General features: G+C 37.2%; 1 protein-coding gene across 5 annotated transcripts in view; it reads left to right on the top strand.

Annotated features, from left to right (window-relative positions):
• LOC121874855 (nuclear pore complex protein Nup98-Nup96-like) overlaps window positions 1–9212 on the top strand; it is a 54084-nt gene extending 44872 nt beyond the window's left edge. For all 5 annotated transcript variants that reach the window (XM_042379147.1, XM_042379143.1, XM_042379146.1 and 2 more), the window contains exons 27-32: window positions 2208–2322; window positions 3426–3581; window positions 4387–4554; window positions 5190–5287; window positions 5763–6003; window positions 6583–9212. In XM_042379147.1, the coding sequence (XP_042235081.1) occupies window positions 2208–2322; window positions 3426–3581; window positions 4387–4554; window positions 5190–5287; window positions 5763–6003; window positions 6583–6769 (965 nt within the window). In that variant the 3' untranslated portion in view covers window positions 6770–9212. The remainder of the gene's footprint in view (window positions 1–2207; window positions 2323–3425; window positions 3582–4386; window positions 4555–5189; window positions 5288–5762; window positions 6004–6582) is intronic.
• The last annotated feature ends 5936 nt before the right edge of the window (window positions 9213–15148 follow it).

The raw sequence follows: 15148 nt of genomic DNA, 5'->3' as shown, positions 1-15148 counted from the left end.
CAATTAAAAATGGCTTCCAAGCACCCATCAAGTGCTACTGATGCTAGTGTTATGAAGAAACAACATAAGACCATTAGCCTTGCTTGGAAAATGGAGGTTTTAAACCGGGAGGAGGCTCCACCCGCCGGGGTCTCAGTGACTCACCACCCTCCTCCGCTCCTGCCCTCCTCCTCCTCCACTCCCGCCCTCCTCCTCCTCTGTTCCTGCCATCATCCTCCTCTGCTCCACTACCCACCACACACTTCATCCACCACCTCTGCGTATCAGTGAGTACAATACAAAATTATATAGTTTTATAACTATACACTATTTTCTGTAAAAATGCCATTGAATTTCTGTATATGTAATGTATTTCATGGGGCAAAGGGAGGTCGGGGAACGTAACTCCCGTATTTTATCTATTTCTTATGGGGAAAATTGATTCCGTTAATGTTGCACTTTTCAGGAACGGAACCACGACGTTAAGCGAGGACTTACTGTAGATAAAATACACTATAGTGCGTTTTTTCCTAGCTGAGAAAAGATGCCCCACCCTCTCCTCAAAAGTTACAGCTGATTGGCTGTTGCAAATCTGTCCGATTTCGTCCTGAAGTAATGATGTATTTCTAAATGAGTTTCTTCATAATCGTTGGGATGACCGTTTCTGACGAGAAAGATATTTAGCTAAATTATATAAAGGTACATACATTCATTATTTCAAACATGAGCACTTAAGAAGTTTATCAGAAATCTTATATATGAATTAACTGTTAAACTCTGGTAATAAATTCATGCTTTGGGAGGATGCACTTGATATATATTTATTTTTACCCACAATAAGGCACTCTAAGACAAATTACATATCAGTAAAACTATATTTTGTAAAAACTAACATTTTAAAAGTTCAGAATCACTGAAATATGAAGTTGTTCACAGTTATATTTTCCGCCTGTACTGACGACTGTTTGTTTGAGCGGCCAAATCTGTCACATTCATCCACCAATTTTCAGGGGCCGTGTAATATTTCAGTGATTCTGATCTTTTAAAATGTTAGTGTTTGCATAATGTAGTTTTACTGATACGTAATTTGTCTTAGTGTGCCTTATTGTGGGTAAAAAAAATAAGTATACTGTACTGTATATTAAATGTGTCCTCTGAAAGCGTGAATTTGTTACCAGTGTTTAACAATTAATTCATGTAGAAGATTTCTGATAAACTTCCTACGTGCTCCTGTTTGAAATAATGAATGTATGTATCGTAATATAATTTAACTTAATATCTTTCTCGTCAGAAACTGTCATCCCAATGATTATGAATAAACTCATTTAGAAATACATCATTACTTCAGGACAAAATTGGACAGATTTGCAACAGCCAATCAGCTGTAACTCTTGAGGAGAGGGTGGGGCATCTTTTCTGAGACGACAAAAAACCCATTATAGTTATGTTCCCCAGCCTCCCTTTGCCCCATAACATACATTACATATACATAAATTAATGAAATTTTTGTAGAAAATATATATTATACATCCAAAAACATAAACTAAATCATTTTGTATTGTACTCCCTCATGGGCAGAGGTGGAGCGAGTGTGTGGTAGGTAGTGGCGAGGAGGAGGGTGGCAAGTCACTGAGACCCGGAAGGGGGCTCCCCTTCCCGCTCTGACTGGGGTTCCCGCTCCATTTTCGTAGCAAGGTTAATGGTCTTGCATTGCTTCTTCACAACACTGGCATCACTAACACTTGATGGGCACTTGGAAGCCATTTCGAATGGTTACAGTACAGTATTTATAGCAAAAACACTTAAGCACACACGTACGCTGTGGAAGCCTAACAAAGACTGGGGATGCTGTGACGCTCCATGAGAGAGCGTAGCGTGCCAAGATGAGAGAGGATGATGCGCCAAAGTAGTTCGTGTTGGGTGACAACATTATAACGAATCGGTCGGGACGTTGTCGCAATCATGGGTATCTAAAGAGTAGCGATGTTATAACGAAACAACGTTGTTTGGGACAACGTTAAACGAGGACTTCCTGTATTATTATTATTCTTATTATTTTATTTTTTTTATTTATTTTTTTTTATTTTAGTATCCATGATTTAAAGATGTAAGAACTGTTAGCCATGAAAGTGATCCAAGATATCCAGAAAAATCAAAATGCATGTTATATTTAAACAGTATTATCTTTATTTTTTAGGATGTACAAAACATTTTAATATTTGTTTCAGCGAGTTATGATATCTGCTATCACTTGCTGAAGCTGTACACTGACCCCATGCATCAGTTGGAAGCTCTTCTTAATCCCGCAACTATCACGCCAGATCCTCTCAATGTTACTGTCAGGTTGGAAGATTATGTTTTGTGTAATTATAAGATAGTCTCTGTGTAACTGCCATACTGTATTTTTTTGCCTGTTTGCTAATCACTGTCATGGTTAGACTGATACATGCGTAAAGGAATTGGCACTATTGTTTGGAGAATGGTAGTGTTTGATGATATATTGTGCTTGTTGGTTTATTTATCACACATGTAAAGCAGTTCCCACTTTCTGGAATCAAGAAGTTTCCTTAGCAACTTTATGTACCCGGTAGTATAATAGGTAGTAAATATTGGAAAGTTGATGAGACATGAGTAATGAAGAAAATTCAAGGAAGAGGAAACCAAATTTTAGTTACAGTTATTTTGTCTGTGCATGTATATGTGTGTGTCTGTGTGTTTTCAATAGAGTCTTGTGATTAGGTTTTGGCAAGAGTTGTGTTTTCTTGCCATTACTTGAAGAAATATTAATGGAAGTTTTGAATAGCTGTTTCATAATACAGTAACAACATAATAGGCAAGATTCATGCTGATTGAATAAGCTATTTGATTCCTGATTGGCTAAAATTCTAAGCACTGGAAATATTATAAAGCTGTAAATTTCATGGGAACAATATGTAAATTTGTTTAGATGTCTAGAACTGCTTATTAATTAATGAATGAGGAAAGGGAAATGGTATACAGGGGGTTCCCGAGTTACGAACGGGTTTTGTTCCTGAGGACGTTCTTAAGTCGGATTTGTACTTAAGTCAGAACATATGTTATATGCATACCGTTCTTACAGAAAAATGTTTAAAATCCCACTACAGTATATCATAGCCTAAGTCCTTATAGACATCTAAAATCACTTAATTTAAGACAAAAGAAGAAATAGAATGACAAAATACAGTAAATGAAAGTAAAAAATGAGTCATCAGGTAAATAAAATACTGGAAATTTCAAGTTTAATCCCATTTGTATCAGCAGACTTTATTAAGTCGGACGTTCATAAGGCGGGGACCCCCTGTATTAAAAGTCTGTATAGATTTTTGTAAATTTATCAAAATTGATCAACTGTTTCAGGAAGAAATAGTTCATTCTTTGATGTTATTGTACCTTTTGATTGGCATTCATTATTACTTTATTTTTAGTTGGCTGCTGTGGCGTGTTTTGGAGAGCCTCAATTACAACCATCTTTCACCGCATCGAAGTGCAAGTCTTCACCTGAGCATGGCAGCTCTCCTGGAGTCAGCTGGACAGTGGCATTGGGCCATCTTTGTTCTTCTCAACATTAATGATGAAGACAGGTTAGGGCTACTCTTTTTTTTTTAAATAATTAATCCCTTGTGTATGGGCTCCCCTTTTGAGCTGAATAAAGTATTAGAAGTGGCATCCCTGTAGTGAAGGGGTTTATTATTATATGGGAAGGGAAAATTTAATAAAAGGTAAATTTTCTTGTTTTGAGTTGTTTGCTTAATATTGATTGGAAGAAAAAGGCTAATGCCATTGTACAGTACAGTATAGTAAGTCATTGTTTATTAGTCTGATTGGTAATTGTGATATCCATTTACAAGAGAGAATTAGGAATAGGAAAATTAAATCATGCAGACTATAGCAGACACCGTACAGTACTGTATATGGTAGTAAGAAGAAGGTAGTGAGGAAGACAGGGGAGTCAGGATCAAATAAGGGAATGAAAAGAACAGTCATAATTAAAACTCCAATTGATAATCGACTTATATTTATGTGAATGTAAGTAAGTTTCAAAGGACATTGAAATAGTAATTGCGTTAGATTGCCAGTGTTCCTATGTGAATCTCTAATTTTCTGTGAGGCAAATTTATATGTGGTTAATAGATCATATGGTGTGATGTTTAATTAAATACTGAAATATGTTAGGATTCTCTTTCATGTGTTTATACCTTTTATTGTGTTAAGCTCAATAAATTAGAAACAATTTATTGCCACCTCTTGTGACAGTTCATTTGGGACTCCTTGCCAATTTTATCATATTTTGTAAATGGGAGAGTCATGCTTTATCAGTTACCCTTCTTTGAAAAATCTACAAGACCTTTAAATTTCTATAATGCCTATGTACATTAAAACTCACAGACGGAGTAAAGAAGTTCAAGAGCTGCTACGATGTCATGTTGCTGTTGGAGAGGAAGAGGAGTCTGATCCCAAGTATGCTTCACGTGAGGAATTTGTTACCACAAAACTCAGTATCCCAAATAAGTGGATACATCAAGCAAAGGCAACCAAAGCTCGTTCTCTTAACATGTAAGTAGTGCATATTTTTCCTCATCTCCTTTCTATGTGTCCTATTCACCCTCTTCAACTCATCATTTGTTCTGTTTCTAATTTGCTTCTTCCCCATTCCTCCAGAATCCATGTTTCATAAATAATATATACCGGTAGTAGCGTTGGGTTATTTAATTTTTTTTTACTGTAAATAAAAAAATTTTCCTGGCTACTTAAATCACTTAAATTTTTCTATATATAGTAAAAAATAATTTTTTGCTATGAGAAAGCCTGGCTGGAAGCATTTTAAACTAATTGCCACACCAATTCAACTACCGTGGATGCACACTTCCCCAGCTGTAGTCACGGTGCCACTCTGCCAGTGCTTGCTCAAAGTCAAGAGTGGTTGTTCTATCTCATGCAATCCTCGGTGCTGGTAGACATTGCATTAATATTTGTCATAGGCAGAGCTAATGACTACTGGGGGCTGGTATTGTGACATTTAATGGAGCTTATCTATATCAGAAATGATGCTGATTTCGATTTTAAAGGATATGTTTCTAAATTCGCTACCATTATTGTTTGCTAGTTTGGAGGTAGGAAGGAGTATAGTTAATACTTTATTTTTCTCTCGATTTTGATATGTGCTAATTTGCAAAACCTCTTTTTTCCAGGGTTGATGAGGAGGCCTGGTACCTGTTGAAAGCTGGTGAATACAATCGTGCTCACATGCTCATAGTAGATACTATTGCACCAAATTCCATCATTAATGGTAAGTCTTCATAATATTGTGCTAGCCAATTATCAGGCTGCATGAGATTACCTGGGGAAACTAAGGGAGTTCAGTACTGTACAATAATAAAAAGGTATGGCAGTCTGATCCTACCCAAAGTCTGGCTATATGGGGTTATCTACATTGACATCCACATTCAGTGCTTTATATCTCCAAATGACAAAATTTTTTATAGATGTTGCATATTTTACATGTGTGGACTTTCTAGTGGTATAGAAATTGCATGATACAAGTCTTTTCTTATGAATATATTTTGAATTATTGAATTTGATATTGGACCATGTTCTTGAAGTTGTGCTCCTGCTGTCAGTTTCTTGTCTAATTTGCACTGATCAGTGTTTTATTAAATACGATGTCATATCAGCTTAGTGCTACCAGCTTATTACCATAACATATGCATTCGTTGTATACAACTCTATGTGTTTGTATAACTAATGTGACTTACTTCTTACAGAGGACCATGAATATTTGCTTGGATTCTTGGACCAGCTGTGTGATGATGGTGTACGCAGCACTGTTGTAGACTGGGCCATTGGTGGTGGTGTGTATGCAGACTACTTAGATGTGTGCTCTGTTGTTGATGACATGAAGAAGTCTGCTGATCCCACTCCTGCCAAACTAGAGCAACTTCGGCCACATCTTCTTGCACTCTGTTCTAGATTGAATAATTTGAAGTGCCAGACTGCCACACACAGGTAAATAATGCATACTTTACTGTCCTTAGGTTTATTTTTTGCTCTACGTTCAGAAGATGCCTCACTACAAACCCTGTTTCCCTCATCGCTTTCTCATTATCCCCTACTGTACTATTCTTTAGCTTTATGAAAACCCTTCCTTCATTTCACCTCTCTCTTACACCTCCCATACACAGGTCCTTGGACTTATGTGGAATTATTTTCCTAGAAAAGGTGCTGTATATCGAGACCATTTTTCCCAAGGAAACAATGACATACTGTAATGGGGGTTTATGTCCCTAACCAAGGGTCTGAAATGGAATTTTTTATAGATATTAATAAAATTAGCATATTTATTCAACTACCAGTTGTGTATATATTGTTACCCTGATTTAAAATATGAAATGTGTTAATTCAACTTTTTAACTGGACTCTTGGGAAGCTTGAGACTTAAGTAGGATGGCTGGAAATTTTAACTCGGGGATTCCAGATGGCTCAAAATTTCATGCTTTTGAATCCCCTAAAATAGGCCTCTGAAATCCCCAATATTTCAGTTCTTATATGTCTTTATGATATAATTTTAATTTGTTTCCACATTAGGTTGTGTGTGTCGGAAATGAGTCGCGTAGTGGTCGGGGTGTTGCGGGCAGTGGTGGGAGAAGGTACAGATGCAACACAGGTACTGTCTCAGCAACTTTCAGGCCTACCTCTCACACATGACTATGCACTCAGTGAACTTAACATGGTCACCACCCACTACCTGGAACATCTGAAGGCTGAGACGTGAAGAGGAGGAATCTATGTTTTGGGTTTCAAAATAGGCAGAAAACATAAAATAAACTTATGATCAATGTGCATGTCTTTTGAAAATAAAATAAAATAGTTTCACAAACATTGTGATAAACTTGGGCTACAAAATTAAACATATATTATGTTAGGATGCTCACTACATGCAAATATTGAAATATTTAGTTCCTTATAAAAAAAAAACTTATTGGCATTTACAAATACAGTACTTGCATCGATGATGTTCACTGCTTACAATTAACAAAGAACACTGTGCTGGTAACAAGGCAGGGAAATGAAACGATTTGAAGGATGACATTTACTGAAGTGTTCACTACAGTGCTTGATATGAACAGAGGTCTCAGTGTGTGTTCATTTTGATCTGTCATGATAACAGTGTAACTGGATGTATGGGTGTACTGGTATATGTTTACAGTGAGTGTGGAATGGTTTAGCAGTCAGATGATGCATTAAATACTGATAGGGGTTTTGTGAAACTACACCTCTTAATCTTTATACTGTATTTGTGTATATGTATATTATTTGTAATATTAATTTTAATGTTACTGCTGTACAAGTAGATACTGCTGTCACATATCTATTTTTAATAAGGGAAATAAATATAAATTTTTAAGATAGAAAATTTCCAAAACATTGTAGCTAAACTACAGGTTAATGTACCTACTTTTTTAATGGCTGTTGAAGTCAAAGTTGATGGCTGTAAAATAGTAAATGGTGTAATCATCACTTAGTAATAGAATTAAGAATGTATTTAGGTTAATTGTCATACTTTGTTCTAAAGTTTATGAAAATTTTTGTCAGTATCAGAATTTATGCTTACAAAACATCACGTCAGAGAGAGAGAGAGAGAGAGAGAGAGAGAGAGAGAGAGAGAGAGAGAGAGAGAGAGAGATGAGCTCCTGACCTGAATGCTGCAGTTGGATAAGGCTGGCAGAGTGATGTTTTCTATGATAGGTATTTCATTTCTGCCAAGGTATAAGACTAGTTAGCATCTCTCTCAAAGGTTGCTAAGGATGCAATTTTAAGTTAATGGGCTCTATTTTTCAAGTTAGGTAAAACCAAAATTTGGGTTTAATTTCAGATTTGTCCATTATTAACTACTACACGTTAAGATTTTTTGGGGATGGAAGTTATAATTTTATGATTTTTTATTTTTATTTTCTTATCATTAGTCTTTCTATCTTTTTCCCAACTAATGTAGGGGGGCTGGAAATGAGCAAGTACTGTTCACACACACACACACACACACACACACACACACACATACATATATTTTTATACATACATACATACATTCATTCACGTTTTCTCTTCATTCATTATCTTTCAATCATTCATCCTTACTGCTGCAAAAGATGTGTTCTTCTATAGTAATCCCCCTTCCACAACAAGGCCCCCAAATCAAGATTTCCACGTGTTGTTTCACACAAGCAGCACATCCTTCCCCTTAAATTACTTTTCAACAAACTCGGCTACTTCTAAGATATTTTATTCTTGTGTCAGACATAGTATTTACTCGCACTTTTAGACCAGAAAGACACAAAATGTCATGTTTGTGAATAATAAATTTGTTGACAAATAAAAAAAGCTTGTTTGTGAAGTATGAATCTACAATATAGAGTATACAGATGAACAAATGTACAGTATTCACACATGGTGCCAACCTGTCATATTTTGATTAATGATTTTGATTTTCTACCACCGTGATGGTAGGTCGAGCTTGTTACAGAGAAACTCAACATACATCAAGGGCAAGAGTACACAGCCTGCTGTTGGTTCTTTTCTTTTATAAATCTTTAATGTATTATATGTTTACTGTACTGTACATCTCTTATTCATATGGTTATGTTCAGTCTGAGCTATGATGATTAGTTTTACTGATTAAGCTACATTTGAGTCTTAGTGATCTTGCAAATATCTCCAATATCTGTTTGGTGCTTTTCTAATATCCCTTTGAAGTACGAATGCACGGTGTAATAATTCTTTTATTTATCTATGGGAAGGAAGCTCATGGTAAATTTATTAATCTTACCGGTATAAATTTTTTCTTTATATTTGGAGAGAAATCTTAGTTTGTTTTATATACCTAGTTTATTTTGATCAACAGTAGTTTATTATAGATTCATAAGTATTTTGTGCAGCTCAGAATAGTTTTTTCTGTCCTTCACAAGATGCATAATATATGGCAAGATTAATAAACATCGTAGGAATGTTACACTGTCTTGTCATTAAGAAAATAGACAGATTGCTTATTGCTGTAGTTACTGGTAGTATAGAGTAACCTTTTGATATTTGTCTTCGTTATTCTCCATGTTAGTTACATTATGTGAATCAACTGTAAAGTGTTAAAATCTTCTTTTTTTTTGTAAATTTACTTTTTCAGTATATTGAGATATTTGAGATGAATAAAAGCAGTGAATATTTATGAGATGTTTGTTTCACTTCATTGTGTTTTTCTCCAAATTGTTTTATAGTTAATATAATTATGAATATTCTTATGATTATTGTTACAGTATTATTTGAATTATTATTATTATTATTTTTAGACAGAATTATAATTTTCATACTGTATTTCTTTGTTACAGTTTGCAAGGTGATTCAGAGGCAGACTGTAGTATCCTCACAAGAATCTTTTAATTTAATGTTACTGAACTTTAATTTAGATATGGTGATTCCCTTCCACAGCATAACTTAGTATCACTTACAAACATCAACCCCATCCCCAAAACTCACTCTATCTCATGCTCTACTGTCAGCCGCTTGTGTTGTTGCTTCATGGATCAACTTGACAGATTTACTCCAAACTAGAGAAGTACATTTACTGGTATAATGGGTATTTCCATAGGGAGGTTAAGAAAAAATGAGATCCTGCTACTGTATACAGTATATTGTATCACAATTGAATGAAATATAGAATTTTATTTTGTGATTGAGCGGTGGAAGAAAGTAACGTGAATCCATACCACTAAATACTGTCATTCTGCCCTTCAGTTTAATGGCATAGTTTAGTATCAAGGTGGACAAAGTCTGATATTGTTTTTGTTATGAGTAGTACAGTATAGTGCTTCTCACCCAGTTGATATAGGATTAAAGCAATCCCCTTGGAAAGTGATTGACCCAAGGTATTGACCAAGGGTCTACTGCTTCAAACCCTCCTCAGTTCATACTCCTGCCCATACTCGTTCACTGATTTAGAATCCCAACAAGGAAGATGGGAGGATTTATATGGCACTTAATTCTGCTGGGACATAATATGGAATTTCATATTTCAGTCCTTCATTTATGACCTGCATATTTATGCAACTGACCTGTGAAATTATCAAGTAACAAGAAACTAAAAGGAGAAAGTAATTTGTTAAGGGCTAAATACATTGGGATCTGGATAGTGGCCCACCTTACCTATAGTACGGTACTGTACTGCCTTATTATAATACTGCACTATATAGACCAGCTTACTCTTACCAAGTGGATTTGATAGATATCATCATTTTAATCCCCCGTGTACAGGCTCTCCTCTGGACTGAATAAAATCGTCTGGCATTAACCAAGTAAAATATTAAATGGCATCCCTGTAGTTATGGGGTTAGGGCCATTTTCCATGCTTCCATGGTTTAGCTGTTACTGCCTGATGGCATCTCACCATGCTGCATGATCTCTTACAATTTCTCTGTCAAGTTCATATATATATATATATATATATATATATATATATATATATATATATATATATATATATATATATATATATATATATATATATATATATATATATATATATATATATATATATATATATATATATATATATATATATATATATATATATATATATATATATATATATATATATATATATATATATATATATATATATATATATATATATATATACACACGCACGCACGCACACAAAATTTGAATGCAACTGAAAAGATTGGGTGGCAATTTTAACACCCTTCTATAGTCACTATTTGGTCAATAGATACTGAAAAAAAATCATAAAATACTTTATTTCGACAAAATGGTTCATTATGAATCCTTACAAACTCTGACCAATTGCCCAAGCGGCTAACGAGCCGATCAGTGGTGAGGATGATAAAAGTAAAAAGTAAATTTCTTTTTAAACTAAATAAATTACTTAATCATGATACAGTCCAACCACTTGTAAGATACGAGGCTCGCGCCCTTCCTCCCATCTATACTAACGGTAACTAACCCCAACAGATTACAGATTGCCCCGGAGGGGGCTAGTTTAATGGGCACCCCCTTACATCCTGTGCAAGGTGAAGCGTAGAAGCGTTTACAGTGCCCAACTGGGAAGCATGTGGAGTTCATGCTTGCCTTTATGACTCATGCATTAAGGGCGTGGAAGCCTGAAGGGTCATGGGTTTTGTCAGCAAGTTACATAAAATGACAGAATGATGAGTGTGTTGGGGGGGATGGAATTCCCGGTACATTTCATCTGTTTATAGCAAAGCGTGGCAGGTCCCTAATAATGTCAAGTGCCAGGCCAGTGACTAGGAGGAGGGATATCTGGTCAGGGAGGGAAGAGGTGTTGGTTTCGGCTGGGGACCTGTAGGAGGAGGTCATAGGGCAAGTGAGGATGTACAGTACAGTAGTGACGGAGGGTGTGAGAGTCGGGTTGGCCACAGAGTTTACAAACAGTGCGGCCAGGCTCAGGGTTGCCAATGTCCTCCCATAGGTACCTGTACCCTAGGCGCAGTCTACTAACCCCAACCTCAACCAACAACTTCTAATGGTGCTGCTCCTTCCATAACCTTCCTCCCCAGGCTATCCCGCCCCATCCAATACCGCTCTCCAACCCCCCTACCCAGCTCTCGCTCCAGCCCTCCGGCCAACGTGCACTCGTCGCTCTTCAGTCCCTCACCCTTCCAACTCGCCTCACTTTTTTTGTCCTCGTTTCTTCACACTAATGTCCTTCCTTTTTAAACTCATAAGTCACTTATCTTGTAATTTATATAAATTCAATGGTTTTAATGAATTAAAAATTAACAGCATTTACGGGAACGAATGAAGCCAATTTCAGTGCACAAGTAGTATTAAGTAATAATGAGGAACAAGTTCCAGGGTAGAAATGACGGCAAACTCTTTATAATATTGTTAACATAGACCATTATTGAGTTATATTCAGCCTGTTAGCCAGTGGTGTGAAGGCCTAGCCTGGAAGAATAAGAGAATAATTTCCCTATCCCAAGGCGAATAGGGGAATTGAGTTACCAAGTGTCGTGAGCGTTAGGTTTGTATGGTCTACCGCCATCACAGCCCAATATAGACACTTATAACAGACATCCCTCACGTGGTCATAACTCGATCCAATCCTATTTGGCCATATTTGGACACCAAACTTTGTGTAACAAAAGAACATACTTAGGGTTTTTCTTTTTAAAGTGATATCCCCAAGTGAAATGTGTATAGTTAATTATATTTGGAGTAGTAAAGCACATTTCAGATTTATATATATTTTCCTTCGTTGTTATTCTTACCACCACCCATTTGGAAGAGGATATTAAAAAAAACACATTTAGTTTTTCCACTTTACATATTTCAGTCTCCCTCCATCCCTATCACGGCCTTCAGTCTCAAGCCGCCTTCATGTGGGCTATCAGCTTTACCGCTGGCCCCTCCCTCGCCGGCTCCCGGGTGTTCACAATTAAAGTCCAAAAGATTTTCGATCGGGTTCATGTCTGCCTCTTTGCTAAGCCAGTCCAACAGGTGGAGGTTCTCCTGTGCGAGGAACCACTGCTGAGCCAGCCTGGCTGTGTGGACGGGGCAGCGATCCTGGACCGGGAGGAAATGGAAAATTCCTTTCGCGGAGAGAATGGAAGAAAAAACCATTGCGTATGTTAACATATCAGTCGACACTAAACCGTCCCTGAATCTCGGTGACATCCCCAACGCCGCCGTGGACAGTCAGCATCCACCCCCACCCTCACTCGGCCGCTCCGTTGTTCTTCAAAGATATTGCCCATATCCCATCTGCGTAAAATAATGTAGACTTTATCAACCTTGCTATATTCTTTACTTTTCTATCAAATTATGATTTGCTATTTATTGCAAGATATGTGGGATTCCATAAAGTAATTTGATATACAGTTTACTAAAGTTAACCATGTTACAGGTTGTAATCATAACTTTATGGGAATGCTGCCTTGTGTTGTTTCGGCGCCACAAATAAACATGGCTACGGTTGTTGGAACAAAATGTTTTTTCGTCGGTGAACACACCTCTTGCCCCCAAATTCCTCCTCCTTATCGACATCGTCGAGCAAAGGCGAGCCTCGAGGCACGGTGGGCGTCTATCAACCTCTGGTCAACGCTCATTGGTGGAATATCCTGTGCAAATGAGCAGTGGCCTGTTTCGAAGCTCCAGTGTCATGTCATATATTGCATTGTTTCATGGTCGTAACTAAAACAAATGCATGGATAGGTTTTAAAAACAGAAATAAAATACACATTTAAAGTTATTTTTCCACGCTAACGTGTTGGGGGTAAGCGTTGACTTTACGCCTTGGCTGACCACAGATAAACTGCCTGGTTTGTGTGTTTCTGGAGGCGGGTGAGTGGAGGGATGCACCCAGCGAAGTTGCCGGCTAGGAATTTCTAGGCCACCAGTCTCAGGCTGTTTGGCTTACACGTGGCGTGGACTGTACTGTACATTACTGTACCTGGACACAATCAGCCAAGAATACAGCGTTAAAGCAGTGTTAAGATGAAAAAAATATTACAGTTACGTATATTGTATACTGTACATTCAGTAAGTGTGAAAGTGCAATACATACATACTGTACATAGCAGAGTGGATAGTACACTATAATGCCTATTGTAAGCTAGTGCGTAGAGGAGTGACAGTAACACCTGCTACAGTAGATAGTACAAGACAAAGCAGGCCATCCTGTATCATCATATCACCATTTGACCTGCCTGCATCACAAGCCCAAAACGACAGCATCTGCTGGTAAGTACAGTATAGTGTATATACTGTAGTTGTATAATTAGTTTATATGCAATATATTGTACGTGTACTGTAGTGTTTGCGTAAATAAATACAGCTCTGTGTCTGTCCATGCGAGATAAGAAGTTTAGATTCTCAAAATTAAACAAGTTGACATTACTGAAAGATTGAGAGTGAATACACACAACCTCTGCTCAAGGTGCAGTACAGTCAAACTAAAATCAGTTCGCCTCTCCTCCTAAACCACGTACCCTAAGATTCAGACTCGTGAACCCGAAGCAGTAGACTAATACATTATCCTGTTTCATGAGTCTGAATCTCGGGGTTCGTGGTTCAGGAGGAGAGGCGAAAGGACTCCAGTAGTTGACTGTACAGTACTACCACCACGTCACACACGCATTGATATAACTTACACAAACGAACACTATAAAGATACAAACGACCTAGAACTTCTTGACTCCAGTGGTCGGTAGCTTATGTGAGTTGTTTGGCTCAGTGGAAATTATTAAATGATCATCCATTAGGTTCAGCGCATCTTTAGATTCTAGTATTTATAGTCATGAAGGTAAAATGTTGGTACTAAAGGCTCGCCGCTGTCGAATATTACCAAGACTCTTTCTCACCAGTATTTGGGAGGCACTGTACTCTCAATATTTTTCCTTTGCCTCCCTCTCCTCTGGTCGCTCCTCTCAAGTCACAGGTTCACATAAATAAATCTAGAAAGATACTGTATATTAGCTTACCTCGTCCCTGGAGTTTGTAAGCTTCTGCGGTTATGTCTGATCCTCACTGTAACATATGTTAAGGTAGTTCATGTATTTAGCAAAGTGAGTATTGTAAAATATTGCCTGAGGTCCTCTGTAACTGATATGCGTCTCAGTGAAGCGATAAATGCATTTGCTGTGTAATGACAAAATACACGTTCACTAAGATAATTTTCATGGTGTCTGTTTTGCTGTGTATACTCGACATAGTGTGGCGTATGGTTATTGTAGCAGTGTCTATCATATAAGAACATAAGAAAATAAGGAGTCTGCAATAGGCCGGTTGGCCTGTGCATGGCAGCTCCTGTCGAGAGTTACTACCACTCTCTATCATCCATGAATCTATCTAGCCTCCTTTTAAAACTCTCCAGCGTTTCAGTACTTACTACAAAGTTGCTAAGCTTGTTCCACTCGTCCACCACCCTATATGTGAACCAGTTTCTTCCTATCTCCCTTCTAAACCTAAACTTATCCAACGTAAATCCGTTGCTACGAGTCCTATCCTGCATCAGTAATACTATAGCAGGTTACTCAATGAACTGAGTTTTGAAAAAAAATAATGTCGCTTTCTTATCATGCGTCTTTTCATTTGCCATTAACCAAATAAAATAACAAAGCAGCTT

This window comes from Homarus americanus, unplaced genomic scaffold, assembly GCF_018991925.1.
Source record: "Homarus americanus isolate GMGI-L3 unplaced genomic scaffold, GMGI_Hamer_2.0 scaffold56009, whole genome shotgun sequence".
Lineage (NCBI taxonomy): Eukaryota > Metazoa > Arthropoda > Malacostraca > Decapoda > Nephropidae > Homarus > Homarus americanus.
The sequence above is the reverse complement of the archived record's forward strand: the minus strand, read 5'-3'. Positions and strand labels throughout refer to the sequence as shown.